This window comes from Eptesicus fuscus, chromosome 8 (genome assembly GCF_027574615.1).
Source record: "Eptesicus fuscus isolate TK198812 chromosome 8, DD_ASM_mEF_20220401, whole genome shotgun sequence".
Taxonomy (NCBI): Eukaryota; Metazoa; Chordata; class Mammalia; order Chiroptera; family Vespertilionidae; genus Eptesicus; species Eptesicus fuscus.
Window position 1 is genome coordinate 21,516,736 of NC_072480.1, and position 23,039 is coordinate 21,539,774.

Consider the following 23,039-nt stretch of genomic DNA (forward strand, 5'->3'; position numbering starts at 1 on the left):
CGGGAGTCCTGAGGGGCAGGAGGCTACCTGGCAATCAGGGGAAGGCGATGCCCCCATCACACCTCTGCTACTGTCACTGCCGGCAGTGCAAGCCTCGGTCGGCCCTGGTTACCTGAGCCTCGGGCGGCCCTGGGTGGCTGGGCAGCCTCCATCCGAGGCTTGCCTGTGCCTTGGGCCGGCCCTGGACAGCTGGGGGGCTGAGAGGACTGGGGGATTCTAGAGGTAGGCACGTTGAGCGGCTGGGTCCGCCTGGGGGTGGGCCCGGCCTTGCCCCACACCTGCCACCCCAGCGGGGCTGAGGGGACTGGGCACCTCCATCTGTGGCTGTGGGTGCTGCCATCTTTGAGGGCATGGCAGTCAATTAGCATATTCCCTCCTTATTGGCTGTGGGCACCGCCATCTTTGCAACAATGTGAGGGTCAATTAGCATATTCCCTCTTTATTAGATAGGATACTTATTAACCTTTTGCACTCAGATGTCGAGTGTGACTTGACACGGTTAGCATCGGTAGCGGCTCGTATGTCGAATTGTATTGAATGTATCAATAATTTGAAATATAAAGAAATCCAAATAAATAAGTTTGTATGAAAAGAAACTCCAGTTTTTTATTCTACTGCCACGCTTTGTAAAATCTGGGGTATTTAAAAAATTAAATCCCGAGTAGAATAAAGGAATCGAGAAAAAAGCAAGCGAGTGCAAAGGGTTAAATTCTTCCTGTGAGCCAGACATCCATTAGATGCTGGGGACAGGATGAGGGACAAGGTAGATCAAGACAGAGGGTCTACATTCTTAAATCTTACCATCTGTGTAGAAAGGTAGATATTAAAATAAGCAGCTACTCTATAAGTTAAGGGCTAAAATAGGGAGAGATCCAGGGCTCAGGAGGAATAGACAACAAAGCTACCTAATGCGGCCTGAAAAGGGTCAGTGAGAGGATTCTCTATAAATACTGTCTACGTTAAGAACTTGAAGATCAAGTAGAAGTTAGACAGGCAAGTAACTTTCAGTCATAAGAGCAGCAATAATGATAACAGGAAATCGTTAAAGCTGACATATAAGTGCACTTTTTACCTGCCATATACTGTGCTAGATGCTTTCCAAGTGTTCTATCAGTGAGCCTCCTGGGTGGGTTTTATTACTTAACCCAAGATCATATGACAATAATTGGCAAGAACTAGAATTTAAATCCTGATTGCTCTGATTTTAAAGTCTTCTTTCCACCTCCTCTCTACTGGCTCTCAAAGCAGTGGACTGATTTTGATTAACTATGTTTTGCTAAAGCAAAAAAAGATTTGACTTACTAGTATATATGAAGTTTGCTTTGTTTATGATTTTCATATGTTTTTTTTTCCTAATGGCTAGACATTTTACAATTTTGATAAATTATAGTAAAATTTGAAATTTGGGTAGAAATTTCAAAAGTATTTTATAGCACTGAAGTCTGATGTTCCCATTCCAAGTAGTATCTTCCACATAGTAGGTACTCAAAACAACACCATTGTAACTGTACATTTTACTTTGAATAAGTGGTAGGGTAGTTTGAAAAAAAAACACTTTGAAGTCGTGTAAAGAAAGGAGTTACATTTAAAAGTAATTTAATTCTCTGTATGATGTGATCAAGATGGCTGTAGGATAATTTTTTTAAGATAGAGCATAGTAAAATGTGAAGATATAAAATTGATCCCCTTAAAAATGTCTGGACCTATCAACTGCAGCTTATGAACACATCTTTTCCAAAAATAATCATGGGTGGAGTGAACATATTTCCTCATTGAGGAGTACATAACATCAAGACAGCTTACTATTAATACTTCTGAATATCTAAAAGGGGGGGGGGGTGGTCAGGAAAAGAGGAGCAGGTAAATTTAAGAAAATAAAATGGATTGCCATGATCGCAGCAGATATGTTTAAAATCCCTTGGATCCTGGAGTGAGGTGAGGTAGTCTGGCTTTTGCCTAATAATGGCAGATTGGGCCAGGCCCAGACATAATTCATAGACTTGCTTTAATTGGTGTGTCAACATGCTAGTCATCACCAAACTCACCATCAAAATTATTTTAAAACTAGAGGCCCGGTGCACGAAATTCGTGCATGGGAGGGGTGTGTCCCTCAGCCCAGCCTGCACCCTCTCTAATCTGAGACCCCTCAAGGGATGTCCAACTGCCTGTTTAGGCCCGATCTCAGTAGGATCGGGCCTAAATGGGCAACTGGACATCCCTCTCACAATCCAGGACTGCTGGCTCCCAACTGCTCGCCTGCCTGCCTTCCTGATTGCCCCTAACCGCTTCTGCCTGCCAGCCTGATCACCCCCTAACCACTCCCCTGCCAGCCTGATTGATGCCTAACTGCTCCCCTGCCAGCCTGTTTGCCCCTAACTGCCCTCCCCTGCAGGCCTGGTCACCCCTAACTGCCCTCCCCTGCAGGCCTGGTCACTCCTAACTGCCCTCCCCTGCAGGCCTGGTCCCCCCCAACTGCTCTCCCCTGCAGGCCTGGGTCCCTCCCAACTGCCCTCCCTTGCAGGTCTGGTCCCCCCCTACTGCTCTCCCCTGCAGGCCCAGTTCCCCCCCAACTGCCCTTCCCTGCAGGCCCAGTCATCCCCAACTTCCCTCCTCTGCTGACCTGGTCACCCCTAACTGCCCTCCCCTGCTGGCCTATTCACCCACAACTGCCCTCCCCTGCAGGCCTGATCCCTCCCAACTGCCCTTCCCTGCTGGCCATCTTGTGGTGGCCATCTTGTGTCCACATGGGGGCAGCCATCTTTGACCACATGGGGGGCAGCCATCTTGTGTGTTGGAGTGATGGTCAATTTGCATCTTACTCTTTTATTAGATAGGATAGAGGCCTGGTGCACGGGTGGGGGCCAGCTGGTTTGCCCTGAAGGGTGTCCTGGATCAGGGTGGGGGTTCCCTTGGGGTGTGGGGCTGCCTGGGCGAGGGGCCTGTGGTGGTTTGCAGGCCGGCCACACCCCCTGGCAACCCAAGCAGAGGCCCTGGGATCTGGGATTTATTTATCTTCTATAATTGAAACTTTATAGCCTTGAGCGGAGGCCTGGGCTGGCCAGGGTGTGTGGGAAGCTTGGCTTCCTCCATTGCCGGGGAAACCCAAGCCTCCTGCTTGCTCCATGGCTGCAGCCATCTTGGTTGGGTTAATTTGCATACTCGCTCCTGATTGGCTGGTGAGCGTGGCTTGTGGGTATAGCGGAGGCATGGTCAATTTGCATATTACTCTTTTATTAGATAGGATAATATATATAATGTATATATCATACAAATATATATTTTTAATTTCCCCTCTTCACTATCATGTGGTGATTTGGAGGAGTGAAATGGTCACAAAGGAAAGAGAAGTGATCAATTTTTTTATCTGGAAGGAAAAAGAGAAATAAAGGACTTGGATAATTTGTAAACCTTGATTAATTTCCAAATCCTTGTAATTTATATTTACATCTACAAAATACTGTTGCTGAATAGAATTCCATCTGCTATTTTTATTCATTTGGTGAAAGACGGGATAATGAAGAAAAAGAAAATAGGAAGTGTTCTTGTGTTCTATATTTATTCATCATCAAATGTTAGTGTATTTCCTGACTAACTATAAATTGTGTTGGTTTAACTTTAGGGACACCACGGTACAAACCCTTACTCTTCAGCCTTCTGTTAAAGATGGACTTATTGTGTATGAAGACTCACCTTTGGTTAGTAATCCAATTATATGAATGTTCTCTACTATGTGTTTTTTTATGGTAGTTGTATTTCAGCCTTTGAGTAGGGGGAGTATGGACTCTCCCATAGATTTCAATATATTTCAGTCTTAACTGGAAAGCACTCATTTATGTCATTTGAGGAGTGGATGTTTAATTGCAAATTATTTGGGAAAAATAACATGGTTTCTTACTCTGTTCTCTCTCCAGAGTGAGAGATTTAGGGAATGATTGAAATCCTCTAATGATTTCTTTTCCATTCCAGAATTAAAAAAGAAGAAAGTTTTCTGTGGGTTTTTTTCAAATGTGTAGAGTTTGAAATTAGATAATGCTTCTGGAATGTTTTTTAAAATGATTTTAATAAGTAGAATATTAACCAAATGTTTTAGGCAACTGGAAAGAGCTATTCCCCAGCTTCTCACATAAGGCCTCAAAGAAATCCTGTCCTGCCTGGCCTACCCCTCTGTGTGGATAATGCCTTTGCAGCAATGTCACAATAAGCCATCGTGAGAACCTGTGTGATCCACACCCCAATGCCTGGAGTCTTTAGAAACTACTGCCTGAATTCTCCCATTTTGGGCCTGACTTTCTCTGAACAGAGAAGTGAAGGCTGAGATTGGGGGTAGAAGCTGTATGAGTTATCTTCTTTTTAAATTCAGTTTCTTTTTACCCTGATATTAAAAAGAAAAGACTTTATCGGTTTTTTAAGAATGTGGAATAAAATATCTGTGGGAGAGGGAATCACTTACTTCTCAATCTGTATTTCCTTACATTTATTTGCCAAACTATGTAATGAGAAAAGTTTATGATTTGGCCCATTTTATGTTATGATATATTTCTTACTATTTAAAAATGTAATCTTTGGGTTTACAGATAAATTCATTGAGTATCTCTTCCTATCCATTCTCTAAAAATGTTTTAAAGCGTTTTCATAGCTTCTACCTTTCTTTTCATTGTGTTACCATTCAGTCAATCACCTAAGACCTACTAGTTTTTCTTATTTTTTTCTTTCTCCTCTTCCCATCTAATCAGTTGCCAAGACTATAGATTATACCTCTGAAAAACTCTTGAGATCAATCTAATGCTTTTTATTTCCATTTTCCCCATGCTTTCTCTCTAAAATCAGGTGCCAAACCATTTTTGGACCAAGTTATTATGCTAATCCCCCTTCGTTTGATTCTGCATATTGCTGCCTGATTAAATGTCCTAAAGTATAGCTCCCAGCTCCATTCCAGTAATTTCTGGATTCATATCTTAGTTACATCCCATTACTTAGTGAGGGAAAGTACATGTATTTTAGTAGTAGAGACCTGATCCACCCTTTCAGACCCTATTCTCTTTTCTTACATTTAACCTCTGCTTCAGACAAGATAGACTATTCTTATTCACTCTTCCCTCAGAATACTTAAGGTTTCTTGAGTTTGACCATTAAAACCCTTTATCTCGAATACCCACCTCTTCACAATCCATTCTGATCTGTAAAAATTGTATACTTGCAGAGCCATAACAGATGCAATGTTCTGAAATCCACCATTTGTTGTAATGTCTCACTCCACCCCCATGACACTTTAATTTCTCTATTTGTTATACTTGTTTTAAATCTCCCCTAGTCTGGCGTGTAATATGTTGCGGACATCACCAAAATAGGAATAATTATACTGCTAAAGGGAAATAAATTACTGTAGAGTTAGCAATTTAGTAACTATGAGAAGCTTTTTGTGGAGATCCATAAATTTTGTTTCCAGCTCTGCTTCAAACTTTCTTTGTGACTGTATATGCATAACTTAACCAGCTATTATAAATCCCAAGCACTGAATGATGAAATTTTAAATGTTTGCTTTCAGTTTTGTTTATGGTAAATGTTCTTTCTTCAAAGGTTAAAGCAGTAAAGTTGGGTCATGTTCTGGTAGTAGATGAGGCTGACAAGGCCCCAACAAATGTCACCTGTATTTTAAAAACTCTAGTAGAAAATGGAGAAATGATTCTAGCAGATGGAAGACGCATCGTTGCAAGTGAGTATAAAAAAGCAACTCTTCCGTCAGTATATGCAACTTTTGCTCCCTGGTATCCAATCACACCCTTAGCTGGCTCCTTATCTCCAAGTAACAAGTCTAAGTTCAAATTGTTTTTACTGACAGTTATTTACAAAAATCAAATGTCTGAACTTAGCTTTCTCAGTTTCATTTTTTATAGTCAGAGTGCATCTTTGGAAATTTCAATAGTAGTTTTAGGACAGATCACCTTCAAATTTTTCTACTCTGAAATTACCAATATATAATCCTTGCAATATTCATCTCTCAATTACTATGCGTTATATTTTCTTTTATTGTTACTTGGAATTTTTTAAAGCTCTAGCATGTTTCTATTACAGTATTAAAATTAATGTCTTTATTATCTCAGTATAATTATTAAAATTTCTGGGTATTTTATTTTATATATATTTATCACATTTGTGTTTGAATAGATGTGTGTGTACACAGGTATAGTATAGACACACACACACCTGCCACAGGAAGAAGTTATCCTCTGTTTTAGATTATCTTCTTCCTTTTATTTACTTATTTTATTCCTGTTGTTGTTAGAGAAAATGTAGGTAGATGAATCTAATACGTCTGTTTAACCTACAAAGAAAAATTAAGTTTGTCTAATGCCATATGAGAACATTTTCTAGTTTATAATTTAAAAATTTTGTATCATGAAAAGACTTCACAGTCTTTAACTAGCCATTGAAAATATATAACCAATAGCAGAAAACCAAACAAGTTGAGACTGGTAATTAAAAATTTTCAGTATTCAAAGAGAACGTGTTGAAAAGACCTTATTAAAAATGTACAAATGCATCACCACAGAGATGTCCTTCTTGGGCCTTGTCATTACAAGATTTCTGTGTCTGAGCCCGGGAAACTCAGCACTAATAAAGTATTCTAACATTTCAGTTTCATAATGAATTTATGGGGAAAATGAGGATTTGAGTCAGACAGCCTGAATACTATCTCTAAGAAAGATCATTCAGACTCTCAGGATTAGAATTCTGCCTGCCCCTTTTAGAGGCATTATGAGCACAGTGAAATGGAAAGCAAGAAAGAATTGCTGAAACAAATTGTAGTTAAAGAGTGATATTATATCCTGGTAACCCTTACTTTTTCTCATACATTTTTTAAAGATAGTCTAGAAGTAAAGGGGTCATCATACTTTTTAAACTCAGGTTTGACTGTAAACAATATTTTATTTTATTATTATTAGTTTTAATCTTTATCCCCCTTTTCCCCCATTGACACCTTCTAGCCTCCCAATCCCCCCCAAGACTTCACCACCCTGTTGTCTGTGTCCATGGGTTATGCATATATGCATACAAGTTCTTGGGTTGATCTCTTCCCACCCACCCACCTACCACCGCCTTCCTTCTGAGATTCTACAGTCTCTTCCTATTTGTAAACAATGTTTTAAACACAAGAGCCCCTGAAGCTCCTTTGAACATGATTTCATAAAACATCACTTCTAGAGCTATGTTTTTTTATTTTCTTTGCTTTTTAAAATTTTTCATTTTTTATCATTTTTTATTTTAATTAACTAGTAATTAAATTTTGCCTGTGACCACATACCTTATTATTTGCCACTACTAAAATTAATGGAGATCAAACATTAAAACTATTAAGACTATATGGTACATTGAAATGTTGGTTTTTAGGTATCATAAAAAAGTGCAAGTGCAGGTTCTTACAGACTCAAATGAAACTGCAGGTGCTTCACGACTATCATTTTTAATGATAGTATTTAATTCCCTTAATACCTTAAACATTTGCACACAAAAAGCTCCAGTCAACTTGAGATTACTTATTTTAAGAACTATGGTAGAATTTTTTCATTGGAAATAAATCAGCATTGCACGAATGTGTTGACTGTGTCCAAGACCGTTATTCTCTTTGGCTAAGTTTCAGAGGGAATAGTTTGAATAGGAATCACTCCTAAGCTGCATAATGGCAGGTTCTCTGCAAAGTGATGCAGCTGCTGATTTGATAAAAACTAAAGTATGATTGGCTTGTCCTTGAGTGTGCTTTGGATTATTCCTTGTTACTGGTTCTTATTTTCATTTTTTAAGGAATAACAGCATCTCAAGCCAAACTAAAATACTGTAAGACATTTGGACAAATTTGCTTTTGTAATAAATAAATATACATTGAATTACATAAAAATGCAGTTTCCTGTATAATTAGTATATGATTTATCTGTATTCTGTTCTTAAGCAAATTTTCTCAAGAAAGTTTTTTTCTGTAACCAAGTCATTATAACCATATTTTTTAAAATATAATTGAACAGTATGACTACTTGTTATATTATTTAAAGGCTATAACTTGATATTCTTAAGAATTATTAAATGTCAATAAAGAGTAAATGGAAATTTTGTTTTTCAGATTCTGCTAATGTCAATGGAAGAGAAAATGTTATAGTGATTCATCCTGATTTTAGGATGATTGTTCTGGCCAACAGACCTGGATTTCCTTTCCTAGGCAATGATTTCTTCGGTACTTTAGGTAAAAGCAATAAATGATAATAACAAATACAGTAGCAATAGCAATAATAATGCTACCTTAGTAACACCTGTCATGGCTATCCGTGAATGCTTCGAAGTGCAGTGTCACCATCCCAACCTCCTGGGAGAGTACTTGTTATCCCCATTTTAGAGAAGATCTGATATTCCGAGAGGTTAACCACTTTTCCTGGGGCACTTAGATAATGGCTCTTAAAGCTTGGGTCTGATTCCAGAGCCTGTTTTCTTAAACAGTTACACTATACTTTGTTGTTTAGGGCCTCTTAGAAGTAAAATACAAAGTAAGGAATGGTTTTTAGTGTTTGGTTTTTGTTACATCCCCATAACTATGAAAAGGTTGGAGGCCAGCTCAGAAGACTGATTGGAGAGGCTGTTGGCTAACTTTAACCACCAGGAACCTTTAAGAAGGACATATCTTTCTATGACAAGTAGGTAATTCTGGATACTGGTAATTCTCATACTCAACATGTCAGTGTCCTAGGAGGAATTTTGATCTAGTAATTCCACATCAAGGAATTCATCTAAGGGAGTTACCCATGCAATGATGTAAGTATAAGGATAGGCAGTATAGCATTTTTTAATAGTAGCAAACAATTGGAAACAATCCAAATGGGACTGGATAAAAAAATGCTACTATATCCACACAATAGAGTACTATGCAGCTGTTTTAAAAAAAGATTGGGTAAGTTTACCCATACTGATTAAAAAAGAATTCTCAAAATGCAGTAAATCAGAACCGTGGTCTACCATTTGAATTAGTAAAAAAACAAAAGGCAAGAGGGATATGTGTACAAGATTATACTTGTACATGTATATAATTTCTTTAGAAGAGCACAGAGCATGTCTCCCTAATTCTCTTCTCTCTCTGACCTCATTTTTTATTCGGCTGTCTTCATCACTCATTCTGTTCCAACCATTCTGCTTTGCCGCTTCTTCCGGGAACATACCAGGTTATGCTTGCTGTATGGTCTGTGTTAGCCACAAGCTCTCCTAGAATGCTTTTATTCTCAATACCTTCATTTGCAGACATGAAGCCCTGCCTGACTGACTTCCCCACCATCACCATTTCTGATGTCCTACCCTCTGCTTTTCTTTGAAACATAGAGTTTCTAACATTTATTCTTGTTTTTTTATTGTCTCCCTATGCCAGAATAAACACTCCATGAGGACAGGGATTTTGTGTTTTTAACCACTGAATCATGTAAAGAACCTAGAATAGTACTTGGCACATGGAAGACACTTAATAATTATTTGATGGATGAATTAATGAGGGGTAATTATAGTTTTATATTAGCATTACATTTGATCATAAGCAAAAAAAGGCAAAAGCTATTCTTCACATTTGTATTTAATGGATTTAGTCTATGACATACAAGGTTAGGATGATTATTCTGGCCAACAGATCTGGATTTCCTTTCTTAGGCAGTGATTTCTTCAGTACTTGCGTTTTATCCCATTGCTGTTATAAATATGTAATAATGATAAAACAATGATTCTGATGGTTTCTAAGTCAAAGTAAGATGTAGATGTCCTTTCTTTCTAAAATGAACATTGTAAATAATGCAAATTTATTTACTTTAACTCCCTTTTGTTCCTCGTCTCCTGGATTATGAATCAGAATTATATGAACTTTGAATATAAGTAAGTCATCTTTCTTGAGCATAGATTATATTTTCTAGTATATTCTCAGTTGCCTAAATTACAGATGAAATATTTTGTGTTTCCACATTCCTTTTTCTTGATTCTAATTTAGACATTGTCTCTGCAGGTTTGCTTTTCCAAAACTGACTTCTAACGTATATTCTAGCAATCTGCACAAGGTATAAATTATTTAGAGTGAGGATGCTGGTTCCCCCTTTTTTAGTATACATAAAGCATGCATATGAGATAGATGTATATAATTTCTCAAGATATTTAATGTGTTAAAGTTAAAAATGCAGTCTCAGAATAATATGAAGATTCTTTTCCAATTAAATGGAAAAGGAATAAATCACCAAAACTATATATGCTTGTATGTGTGCATTTAAAAAAAAACAACTGAAAGAATAATTGCACTGAACTGTTAACACAGGTTCCTGTGGGGGAGCAAGTGGGATGGCAAGCACACGAGAGGTTCTCTTTTTTGTTCTTTATATTTGAGTATCTCCCAATGAGATTGTATCCAAGTGTTACTTAGTTTTTTAATAGAAGCAAATCTATGAAGAATAAACCACACATCACTCAATTTCCTTTCTTTAACTGTAGTCATTCACTGTCTTGTCCACATCATCTTATTGTGAATGGGCTTTCTGTGCAGTTTTACACATTTAAAATTTGCTTTTGTGACCAACCGGTGGCTCTTTAAACAACCATTGCATATTTCCTATGGCAGTATAATGGATTCGTTGCATGCTGAATGTGAATTTTTTTCTCGTATAGGTGATATTTTTAGCTGCCATGCAGTTGATAATCCCAAGCCCCACTCGGAGCTTGAGATGCTCAGGCAGTATGGACCAAATGTGCCAGAACCCATCCTTCAGAAGCTCGTGGCTGCCTTTGGAGAGCTGAGGAGCTTAGCTGACCAGGGGATTATTAGCTACCCTTATTCTACCAGAGAAGTTGTCAACATAGTCAAGCACTTACAGGTATGGCAAAAACTTGTGCATAAAGGTTTAAAATAAGCCATCAGTCTTTTTTTAGACAGCTTAATTTATACCAAATCTTTCAACTTCTGTAAATATTATACTGATTCAGGTGATATAAGTGTTTGTAATCTAGATTTTAAGTCTGTAAGACCAGTGGACATTTTATATTTAGCCTTTGAATTGAGTTTGGCAAAGTTCTACGCCATGGCATTACCAAGGAGCCATGAAATCTGGTTGGGGTGGTGGGGAGGGGGAAGGAGACAAGAGAGTGAGATAGCAGGGAAACTTTATTACTATTTGGCTTTATACAACAAGCACATACTATCTGAGTGAAAATGAAAGACTTGGGTATAGAAAACAAACTAGGGACCAACAGTATTAATTATATATCTGTAAATACTGCAAGACAGTTTTATAAGATAGAGTAAATGAACAGGAGAATGAAATTCCTTGTAGCCATGTGTAATGTGTAGTCTACCTACCTTGGTAAAGCTAAACAAAAAACCTATGTAAATTCTATTTATAACAAATAATTGTTAGATCTAATTATTAGATATAATGTTTATAAGTCTAGTTATTTTAAATTCAGCAATTGATGTTTGCTTAGAAATTAGGTAGCTTGTAAGTATGCACTGAGTTGAATTAACTGTACACATAACAATTAGACATTACATTATAATTTATAAGATATTTGTTAAAAATTTGCTTTGTACTATTTAAAAAACTAGGTATTGTTGTACTCATGTAATCATATTCTTCTATTCAGACTCATTTAAGGTAATGAGTTGGAAGAATGCTCAATAAAAATGTAATAATTATAAAATAAGAAAAAAATGAACTTTAAGCTAACAATTACAACCTCATGACTCTTGATCTTTGACCCATCCCCACCCCTCCAAGGAAAATCAGCAAAGGAATATAGAAAGCTTTATTCTGATTGTAAAACCATGATAGGCCCAGCTCAGATCTCAGTGTGTGAGAAAAGACAGAGCCAGTGAAGGACCCAGAGGACACTGTAGTGTGTATTTACACGAGTGGGAACTGGTTTCTTTCTCTCTGCTACCCCTCACGTCTCTGTGCTCTGTACTTGATGTTCTCTCTGTCTTTTCTTGTTCTGCTATCATATTTTCATTTCTTCGTAGACCTTTGGCTTTTCTAAATACTTCTGTATAGATATTCAATACTCGGCTCTGTTTAAACAGTATTTTTTTATTTGTTCAACCTGGTATTCATTTTAAAGTCAGGAAATTTCAGAAAGCAGTGGAAGGCACTGAAACCAGCATCTAACATGGTTTAACGTTTGAGAGAAGGAACTGGGCCCCTCAAATTCTAATGTTTATTTAAAAAGGAAAATTCCAAGTCATGAGAGCAAAATTAAAAGAGAAAATACACATATTCCTCCTATCTGGTTATGAGACCAGGCTGTTAATGTCTGCTAAAGTTCATTGTATCATTGTTCTATCAGTTTTGTACTTATATTGTGTATTTATCATATACGTAATAAGGTGTGTGTTTTTTAATGCAGAAATTTCCCACCGAAGGTCTCTCCAGTGTGGTTAGGAACGTGTTTGACTTTGATTCCTACAACACCGACATGAGGGAGATTTTAATTAACACTTTGCACAAGTACGGGATACCTATTGGAGCAAAACCTACCAGTGTGCAGCTGGCGAAGGAGTAAGGCAAACTCACTACTGATAAAATGCTATTGAGTGTTTCTGTTCTAATTCTCTGAATAACGCTGATAATTCGGAATCTACTTTATACTCTACTAAACTAAGTTGGGGTAGAAATTACTTTCCACAAGTAAATTTTCAAATATATGTTGCTATTTGCTGGCTGGCTTTCAGTTAAATAGCATTATTTAGAAGCGTGTAAATTGAGAATTTCAATTTTGAATGTTCCATAAGTAGATGTAATATAATCAAATAAAGGGAAATATTTGTTTCTTTAAGTCTCTGTCTTTTTGTTGAATTACTATGACTCTCGCTATTTCTTAACCTAGTGCAAAATCATTGTACAAATGTGAAAACAACGTAAAGGGATAATATGTATTTAGTTAAGTGTTCTTATTTATGCTACCATATATTTTTCTGTTATGATAGTTTCTAAATTTATAATTATATTAACTTAAGAGATTTTTGGTTACTTATTTTAGCTTGACAGATGAAAGAGGTAGTGAAAATTAGTGGGTTTGCTTCATGTGGGCCAGTTGCCTGACTTTTATTTTGTAATTACAGGCTACGTACTTAACCTTACCAAAGAATCTTGCAAATATTGTGGACCAGAAAGATAGTTGACAGAGTTTATTAGTAGAGTAGTTAAATCCATGCAAAGTCATTAGAAAACAATTTTTAAAATGCATAACATTAACTTATGATAAAGATTCCAATGCTTTGTCTATAAAAATAATTAGCATAAATTCCTAAGACACAATAATTACTTTAAAATTATTATTTAACTTTAGTTTCATATAGGAAGCAATCTACTTTCCTTAGAAAAAAGTTTTAAATATTATAGTCCAGCTATATTTATGTGTTTATATATACACCCACATATATACATATATATCCTAAATGTATACATGATCCTCATTTATTCTTTGAAGTTATTATAAAAACATATCAGAATATACGCCAATAAAAATACATCATTAAAGCTTTAACAATTTCTTCAAAGATTTCTTAAAGAAAAACAAATATTTCCCTTTTGTGGTAAAGGCTCAAAATAGAGTTATGTTAGAAATTATCAGTAAATTTGTTTATATTATTAATGAGTGAGTAAATATTTTTTGAGAAGAGTGATTTTGTTGCTGGTAGAAATGGGGTCATTTTATGGAGTTGTAAGAAAACCATTTCGGAGGACCCATGCATGGGAGGTTGAGGTGTTGTGGTAAGATTTACTGGGGTTCCCCAGGTCTCATCTCCCTCATTCCCACTGTGGAAAAACTCCAGCCTTGTCTTCATCAGGCCCAGAAATTCTGTGCCATGCCAAGGCTTAGTCCAGTTTAGTCTCTGTCCCCATCCGGCTAGCTTAGTCTGTTCCTCGCTATGTTGCTGTACCCAGGCTTGGAGTCTACGCTTGGAGTCCTTGAGGCTGCCAGGCCTAAGGCAGCTGCTAGGCCCACATGGCTGCTACGGAGAGAGAATGTGCAAGCGCACAGGGTGAGCATGTGTTACCAGTTACCAGATTGTGTGTGTGTGTGTGTGTGTGTGTGAGTGTGAGTGAGAGTGAGAGAGAGAGAGAGAGAGAGAGAGAGAAGGAGAGAGAGAAGGAGAGAGAGAGAGAGAGAGCTTTGTTAGGTTTGGATTATATTATTTAGGGCTTGGGAAGGACCAAGTGCCCTTTCAAAATAACCAATCAATTTCCCAGTTTCCCCCCAGGCTTCTGATGGGTCTTCCCCCTAACCAATCCATTTCCTGTATCTTCTGGGGTTCTGAGTCTCTTACCCAATCTGATTCTTCCCTAGGCTGTGCTCTGCCCCTTATAGTTGCCATCTTAGTTTCTACTAGGCATGCCTCATAATAGAAGGATTTTCCCCTTTGCCATCTTGGCTTCTACTGTGCATGCGCCCAGCAGAGGAATTTCCTCTCCTCCTTCCCCCAATAATCCTGGTAATCGGGTACCAGGCTGGCAGTTCCCTGGAGAGACTCTTCTTGCCTGTTAGGAGATTGCTTGGGGATTGCCCAAGGATTAAGTCCCAAGGCTGGCGGATGCGATGGTCTCCTGGAGTGGGTGAACGAGCCTCTGAATGCTAGAGCTTCCCAGTGAAGCATGCCCAATGTTTATTTCAGCTCCCTGGTTTATTATGCTTCGTGTCTGATTCCCTTTGCTCCCTTCCTTTATTATTATCTAGCTACCTACACTCACAATTTGGTGTCAGAGCTAATACGTAAAAGCTTTCTGTAAAATATGATTTTGCTGATTGATTAGCAGTGTTTGTGGGCATTTTGGAACTAGTTTGGTAATTTAATGGATATGGTCTATCTTCTTTTTTTTTTTAATCTTTATTATTCAGATTATTACAATTGTTCCTCTTTTTTCCCCCCGATAGCTCCCCTCCACCCGGTTCCCACCCCACCCTCTGCCCTTACCTCCCCGCCACTGTCCTCATCCATAGGTGTACACTTTTTGTCCAGTCTCTTCCCACACCCCCCACACCCTTTTCTACCCAAGAATTGTCAGTCCACTCCCTTTCTATGCCCCTGATTCTATTATATTCACCAGTTTATTCTGTTCATCAGATTTTTTATTCACTTGATTTTTAGATTAACTTGTTGATAGATATGTATTTGTTGTTCATAATTTTTATCTTTACCTTTTTCTTCTTCTTCCTCTACTTAGAGAACACCTTTCAGCATTTCATATAATACTGTTTTGGTGGTGATGAACTCCTTTAGCTTTTTCTTATCTGTGAAGCTCTTTATCTGACCTTCAATTCTGAATGATAGCTTTGCTGGGTAGAGTAATCTTGGTTGTAGGTTCTTGCTATTCATCACTTTGACTATTTCTTACCACTCCCGTCTGGCCTGCATAGTTTCTGTTGAGAAATCAGATGACAGTAGTATGGGTGCTCCCTTGTAGGTAACTAACTGTTTTTCTCTTGCTGCTTGTAAGATTCTCTCTTTCTCTTTTGTTCTTGGCTTTTTAATTATGATGTGTCTTGGTGTGGTCCTCTTTGGATTCCTTTTGTTTGGGGTTCTGTGCGCTTCCTGGACTTGTAAGTCTATTTCTTTCACCAGGTGGGGGAAGTTTTCAGTCATTATTTCTTCAAATAGGTTTTCAGTATCTTGCTCTCTCTCTTCTTCTGGCACCCCCATGATTTGAATGTTGGTACACTTGAGGTTGTCCCAGAGGCTCCTTGCACTATCTTCAAATTTTTGGATCCTTTTTTCTTTTTGCTTTTCTGGTTGAGTGTTTTCTGCTTCTTTGTATTTCAAATCTTTGACTTGATTCTTGTGGTCCTCTAGTCTGCTGTTAGGTCTCTGTATAATATTTTTTATTTCAGTCAGTGTATGTTTAATTTCTAGTTGGTCCTTTTTCATATCCTCGAGGGTCTCATTAAATTTATTGGCCTTTTCTAGGAAATTCTTGAAAAACCTTATAACCGTGGTTTTGAACTCTATATCCAGTCATTAGTTTTCCTCCATTTCTTTCATTTGTGATCTGTTTCTTTGTCTCCACATTTTGGCTGCTTCCCTGAGTTGATGGAGTGGCTTTGTGTGCTAGGTGTCCTATAGGGCCCAGTGGCTCAGCCTCCCCAGTTACCTGAGGTGGACACTCTTGGTGCACCCCTTTGTGGGCTGTGTGCACAGTCTTGTTGTAGTTAAGTCTTGATTGTTGTTGGTATCATTGGAAGGAATTGACCTCCAGGCCAATTGGCTGTGAGGATCAGCAGTGTCTACGCTGGGAGAACTTCTGTGCTGGAGACACCATTATTGGACAAGACTTGCAAAATTGCAAAAGCCTCCGTGCTCAGCTTGGATGGGGCGGAGTTTCAGGGCGGAGCCAACAGTCTTGGCTTCCCGTCAGCCCTGCCCTATGAGGCCCCTGGGTCTCAGTGTCCCTTGGTAATCGCTGAAAGCACCTCTGAGAGAAAGCTGCCCTTGGGTTTCGCCCACTGCCAGACAGTCCAGTTTCTCCCCAAATGAGTCTGGGTTCCCAGAAACTCACCCAGAACTGCAGTTCAGTGCAGTCGGGAGCTTTTGTCTCCCTCCCACTTTAGAAAGTCAGCTGCGCACTCAGCCATCCATGCATTCAGCAGTCAGTCCTCTGTGCGTGCGCGCGCGCCTCCGGACCTCTGCCTTCCGCAGCTTCCGAGTCTAAGTGTGCTTTCTCTTTTCCTGACAGTCCAGATTCCTCCCGAATGAATCTGGTTTCCCAGAGTCTCACCCGGGACTGGAGTTCAGTGCAGTCAGGAGCTTCTGTCTCCCTCCCACTTTAGAAAGCCAGCCGCGCACTCAGCCGCCCATGCATTCAGCCGCCCATCCTCTTTGCGTGCGCATCTCCATACCTCAGCCTTTTGCAGCTCCTCTGAGTCTCAATGTGCTTTCCTCTTTCCTTCTAGTTGTAGTATTTTCACTCAGCCAGCTTTCCTGTGGTTCTGGATGGTGTCCACTTTGTCTTTTAGTTGTAGTTTTGAAATTGTTGTACGAGGCAGCAATTTAGGTGTTTACCTATGCTGCCATCTTGGTTTCTCCCAACGGTCTATCTTCTGTATTAGAAATTTCAAGAAATTGTCTTTAATATGCAAACTTCTATTACTGCTCATGTTGTTTTTTTACTTTTTAAATAAACTAAATCTTTATTTTCAATTGGAAATAGGATGGTTTTTATTACCTTTAACAAATTTATACAATTAGAATTCTAGGTTCTTGGAAACTAGGCTTATGATTTAAAAATAACTGTTTTTATACTTTTATACAACTTGAAATACAAAATACATATCAGTTGGTAAGCTCAATCAAAATAAAATTGTTGGTAATTTTCTAAGGAAGACAGGTAAAATAATTTAACTTATTTATTACTGGCCTTAGTTCTGACGTGAAAAGTTCTTGCCATGGCACGTTAATTCCAACTCTAGTACTTATGAGTGGAAGCAAAATACATTGAGCCTGGAAATAAGGTGGTCACACTTGTGCCTAAGATGGGGATGGAAACAACTAGTTGTCCACCCACTGCATATAGCTAAAAATAGAGTTATTGCAGATGTGGAAGATGAGGGGATTTTTCCCTTGGGGTGGAGATAATAGTAGACTACAATTTATACATTCAAAACATATTTTCCTCATCTGTGAATTTCAGTGTCTTGAGCAGCTTAAAAGTAGTGATATCATATCATTGCCCTTTAGAGAAATCTACAGTTTCTATGTATTTATTTCTATCCAGTTATCAGCCTTTTACTTTAAGGGTGGCAATGGCCTGGGAATTCAGTAGATAGTTGTACATTCAATCTGCATGTCCCTGTCAGGGAGAAACAGCTTTTAACCTACTGGTAAAAAAGAGGGCATTTTATTATAGATGAGAGGCCCGGTGCATGAAATCCGTACACTCAGAGGGGGTCCCTCAGCCTGGCCTGCGCCCTCTTACAGTCCAGGAGCCCTCAAGGGATGTCCGACTGCTGGCTTAGGCCCACTCCCCGCCGGGCCTAAGTCATCAGTCAGACATCCTTAGCACTGTTACGGAGGCGGGAGAGTCTCCTGCCCCCACCGCTGTGCTTGTCATCTGTGAGCCCGGCTTCTGGTTGAGCGATGCTCCCCCTGTGGGACCACACTGACCACCAGGGAGCAGTTCCTGTGTTGAGCATCTGCCCCCTGGTGGTCAGTTTGCATCATAACGACCGGTCGTTCCTGGTCATTCGCCATTAGGGTCAATTTGCATGTTACCCTTTTATTATATAGGATAGCATAACTATGTAACTTAATCACTTTAGGACATTTTTGAAAATGGTATGGGGTGCTATTAATAATAACTGTGTAAAAGGAGATATAAAATAAGACTGCCCTAGTGAGGCCAGAATATATAGTCATCTCCATAAAATTAATAAAGTTCCTTCCTATTCTAACATCCTTTGCATTTTTAATATAATCTTAATTTTCTCTCATCTGCAAAAACAAAAACAAAACCAATACAAAAGAAGTGATACTTGCCCTAGCCAGTTTGGCTCAGAGGATAGAGCATTGGCCTGTGGACCAAAGGATCCCGGGTTCAATTCCAGTCAAGGGCATCTACTTTGGTTGCAGGTTCCTCCCTGGCCTGGGCCCTGGTCAGGGCTCATGCAGGAGGCAACCAATCGATGTGTTTTTCTCACATTGATGTTTCCCTCTGTCTTTCCCTCTCTCTTCCACTCTCACTAAAAATCAATGGAAAAAAATATTCTCTGGCAAGGAGTAACATAAGTAAACAAACATATATATATTCTTTTTTCCTGAATGAAAATATTTTTGCCGAGACCTGTTATTTTCTTGTTCTCTAATCCAACCACAGTGCTTACTGAATGGGAGCAAACTTACATTGAGTCCAGAATAAAATGGATATGGATAGAAAAATAATTGTCCTCTCACTGCATATAACTAAAAAGAGATGTAAAGCAAATGTTGTAGAAGAGGGAAGTTTTCGCATGGGGAGATGATACCAGATCACTGTTTGTAAAGTCTTCTACAGCACCTTCTTCCTGAGCTGAAATCAGAATATACTTTGGCTGTTTGGTTAATGATCTTTAGTCAAATTCCCAAAAGAGAGATGCTGTCATTTTCCCTTTTGTCCACCTAAATAGTGCAGTGATGATACCTATCTCATAGTCTCTGTGCATTTTTAAAAGGCCCAATGTGATATTCTGAGGTGAATATTACTTATCTTCTTTACTAAACCTTTGCTAAATCTGGTACTTTGGGCCATGTCTGACTGGGTGATTATTTTACCTTAGGGGACCGCACCAAAATGCAGCTCTTCTTCCTGATCTACAATATATTCCCAGATCTTAGTACCATGGTCAGAATTGGCTACCTACACTTCCACATTGCATTTGTCTTGTCCCACTGGTACTTCCTGAGGGTTTTATTATTATTATTCCCTTTTAAGTTTCTAATACATGGGAAAGATTTGCCAAAGAGATGGTGAACATAACCAAATGAGATTCACTGGGGAAAATCTAGTTAGAGATAGGAAGATTCGGGTTAAAATCTGAGCTCTTAAAAAATAATCTCAGATCTTTAGTTTCAAATGTCGTTTGTGGGAAAAAGAATGCGCACACTCACACACATAATTAGGTCCAAGCACCCAACCAAAGCATATAGATGATATACTATCTATCTATATAATAGAGGAATATGAAAATTAGCTGGGACGCCGTCACATCATGACCGAACAGCAGGGACCTGAGGCTGTGTGGCACCTGGCAGGGGTGAGGGACATCAGGCCATGCCCCCTGCCCTAGCAGGGCTTGATGGGGGACCTGAGACTGTGCCCCCCACCCAGCGCCAGGCCAGGGGACCTGAGACTGTGCCCCTCACCCGGAGGGGCTTGACGGGGGTGGGGCCGGCCGGGCCTGGGTCTCCTGCGTTTTCAAAGCGCTTGCGGGTGGTGGGCGGGAACTTGACTCTAGGTCCCGCGGCATGCCTGAGACTCTGACAGGAGGGAGATTTTCATATACATTTTACTAATTTTCTTTCATCTCTGACACTTCTATTATAGAGAAAGGGCAAAGAGCAATATTAAAATATTTCCTCTAATTAATTCCCTTTTAATGTGCACAAATTTCATGCACTGGGCCACTAGTAGTATAAATAAACATAAATTTCAAAGTAAAGTTTGCTTGTTTTTCCCTCAAATGAACTTTTATTTCTGAATTGTCTTTTATTTGAGAAAAACATACTGCTAGCACATTAACTCTTCCAAATTTAAAAGTGTTTTCAGAGTAATTTATAAACTCTCACATGTTAGGGAAAACATTTGTTTTAAATGAAGAAAATCCTATTCTTTTCGGCCTCAATTTTTAAATTATTTATACAATATTTTATCTTAAATTTACATGCCACCCTCAACCTGACAGTTCTTAAGAAGAGAAAATTGTCATTTCATAAATTTAAGATGGAATATACTCTACCTCTAAATATATTAATAAGTCAAACATACAGAGAATTTATCTCTACCTTCTGAAGTTATGCATTTTTCTCTCCCTGTCTTCCTTAGGAGGCACACATGTCTATAAAATATTTATTTATTTATTGCATTATTTTTTTCTTATTTTTTTCTTTTATTTTTCCCCATCACCATTTATCCCCCTTACACCTTTCCACCTCCACCCATTCCTCTGTGCCCCCCCAACCCCGCAATCACCACACTGTTGTCTGTGACCTCTTTCTTTTTTGCCCAATCCTTCCACCCTGCCCACCACCACCACCATCAGAGCTGTCTGTCTGCTCTCTGTATTTAAGTGATCATCCTTCTTACTCCATATTCTTTGTCCTCAACTCTGTTGACTTATTTTTAATGCTGCTTTGTTTATTCTTTTTTTTTAAATTTATCTTTATTGTTGAAAGCATTACAGTTGTCCCCCTTTTTTTTCCATTGACAACCTCATCCCCCCGCTCCCCACACCATTCCCAGGCCTTCACCACACTATTTTCTGTGTCCCTGGGTTATACATACAAGTTATTTGGTTAATCTCTTACCCTCCCCATCCCCACCCTCTCCCATCCCTCCATCCTCCCACCACCCCCCACCCAACTTTCTCTCTGAATTCCTCAATCTGTTTTGTTTACTTTTAGGCCAGTTTCATATTTTCCCCCAAAGCATTTATTTCCTGTTTGTCACTGGAAAACTACATATAATCTACCAATCATTTGTTTGTATCAGAATAGAATAAAAAATTTGAGGAAATTAAAAAGTTTTAACATGTAGTATTTCTTTGTGATGCATATGTACTAAAGGAAGAATGAATTTCTGTTTATATTTAAATTAACAAAAAGAAAATTAAAACACCTATAATTCCACCATCTGAAGATAATCGTTTTTAAATCCTTCCAGATCTTGTGGTTCTGTGTGTTATTTCATACACTGCAAAATACTTCTTTTGAGTTTTTTTATTTTTTTGCACAGCTTTTCTTCTTAATAGAAGATACATGTCCCTAAAAGGGGGTTCTTTTAAAAAATGTATATTTTTAATTGATTTCAGAGAGGAAGGGAGAAGGAGAGATAGAAACATCAATGATGAGAGAGAATCATTGATTGGCTGCCTCCTGCATGGCCCACCCTGGAGATCGAGCCCACAACTGGGCATGTGCCCTGACTAGAATTGAACTGTAAACTCCTGGTTCATAGATCGACACTCCACCACTGAGCCATGCCAGCCGAGTGAAAAGGGGCTCTTTTTAAAACATTTTACTCCCAAGCTCCTTTGTTGAAAAGAAATTATTTCTAATGAAGTAGATTTGAGTGCAAATGACACTCTTCCTCAACCCTACTCTTTTCTCCATCCTTCTAGAGATTTTGAGTATTAGATATTTATTGTAAGCATAATAAACAGATTCATAAAGTATATAAGGAACTCTCACAAGGAATATAAACATTCATATCAACACTTTGTGTCTTTCTGCATATGTTTAAATCTCATTATCCTTCTCAAACATGTAAAAATGCTGTTGTCAGACAGACTGCGCTTCTCAAAACAATTGTCATGTGAGACTTTAAAAGTGTCCTATAGCCCTAGTAGAGTCTTAAAACTGCTCCTCAGGTGTCCTTTTCACATATTCCCTCTCTGCTTTCAAATACTTGATTAAAATTTTTTAACTTACTTTTTCAGACAAAATAAAGTAACTTTGAATTAGCAAGGTCTAATAGCAAATTTTCAATTAAATCTTTTTAATATATTCACATTTAGAATAATTGGAAACAGGGTAATATTGACAGTGGTTGCCTTTGAGAGGCCTCACTTTCTATTTTAATATTCTAACATGTATTATTTTCTGTGTTTTATTTTTTAAATGTCCACAGACAGTCTGGGCACTGGAATTTTTTATTTTGTTTTCTTATTTGAATAAAATAAAAGTTTTAAAGTAAAGGTCTAGTCTGAAATTGCTATTTCTTGCCTCCCATACAGCAAAGCTCATGCTACACTGTGATGACTACTCCAAAGGTAGAACACTGGCACGCTTCCCGATGGCAAACAAGAAATTACGTGAACTGAGCAACTCTAGGGCATTTCAACACAACCTAAGTTTAATCATTGATAATGTGTCCAGTGAGGGTAGACAACATATTTTTAAAGCAGCAAAAATAAAAATAGTTGATATTTATCAAGTGCTTACTAAGTGCTGTAAGTACTTTATAAATATTAATGCACAACCTATAAAACAATTCTTTTATTCTATTAGGGAAATAATTTTTAAAAGTTTATTATCCATTAGGTATAGGAGTGTGTGTATGTGCGTGTGTGTGTGTGTGTGTGTGTGTGTGTGTGTGTGTGTGTTTGTTTTACAGATGAAGAACTGAGTTTCAGGAAACTAAATACTTAACGGACTATACAACTAATAAATGACAGGGTGGGGAATTCAACTGCAGTTCTGTCTGTTCCAAAACTATCATCTTTTGGCTCACTCCACCATGTTGTCTGTACAGTGCCTTATACGAGAGAAGCAATGCAATACAACACTGGACTGCAAGATT

At 38.4% G+C, this 23,039-nt stretch overlaps 1 protein-coding gene across 1 annotated transcript in view; it reads left to right on the forward strand.

Moving 5' to 3' along the window:
• VWA8 (von Willebrand factor A domain containing 8) overlaps nt 1-23,039 on the forward strand; it is a 402,578-nt gene that overhangs the window by 218,884 nt on the left and 160,655 nt on the right. Inside the window, exons 22-26 of the mRNA XM_054719826.1 lie at nt 3,620-3,695; nt 5,578-5,713; nt 8,114-8,233; nt 10,669-10,874; nt 12,400-12,551. Of these exons, the coding sequence (XP_054575801.1) occupies nt 3,620-3,695; nt 5,578-5,713; nt 8,114-8,233; nt 10,669-10,874; nt 12,400-12,551 (690 nt within the window). The remainder of the gene's footprint in view (nt 1-3,619; nt 3,696-5,577; nt 5,714-8,113; nt 8,234-10,668; nt 10,875-12,399; nt 12,552-23,039) is intronic.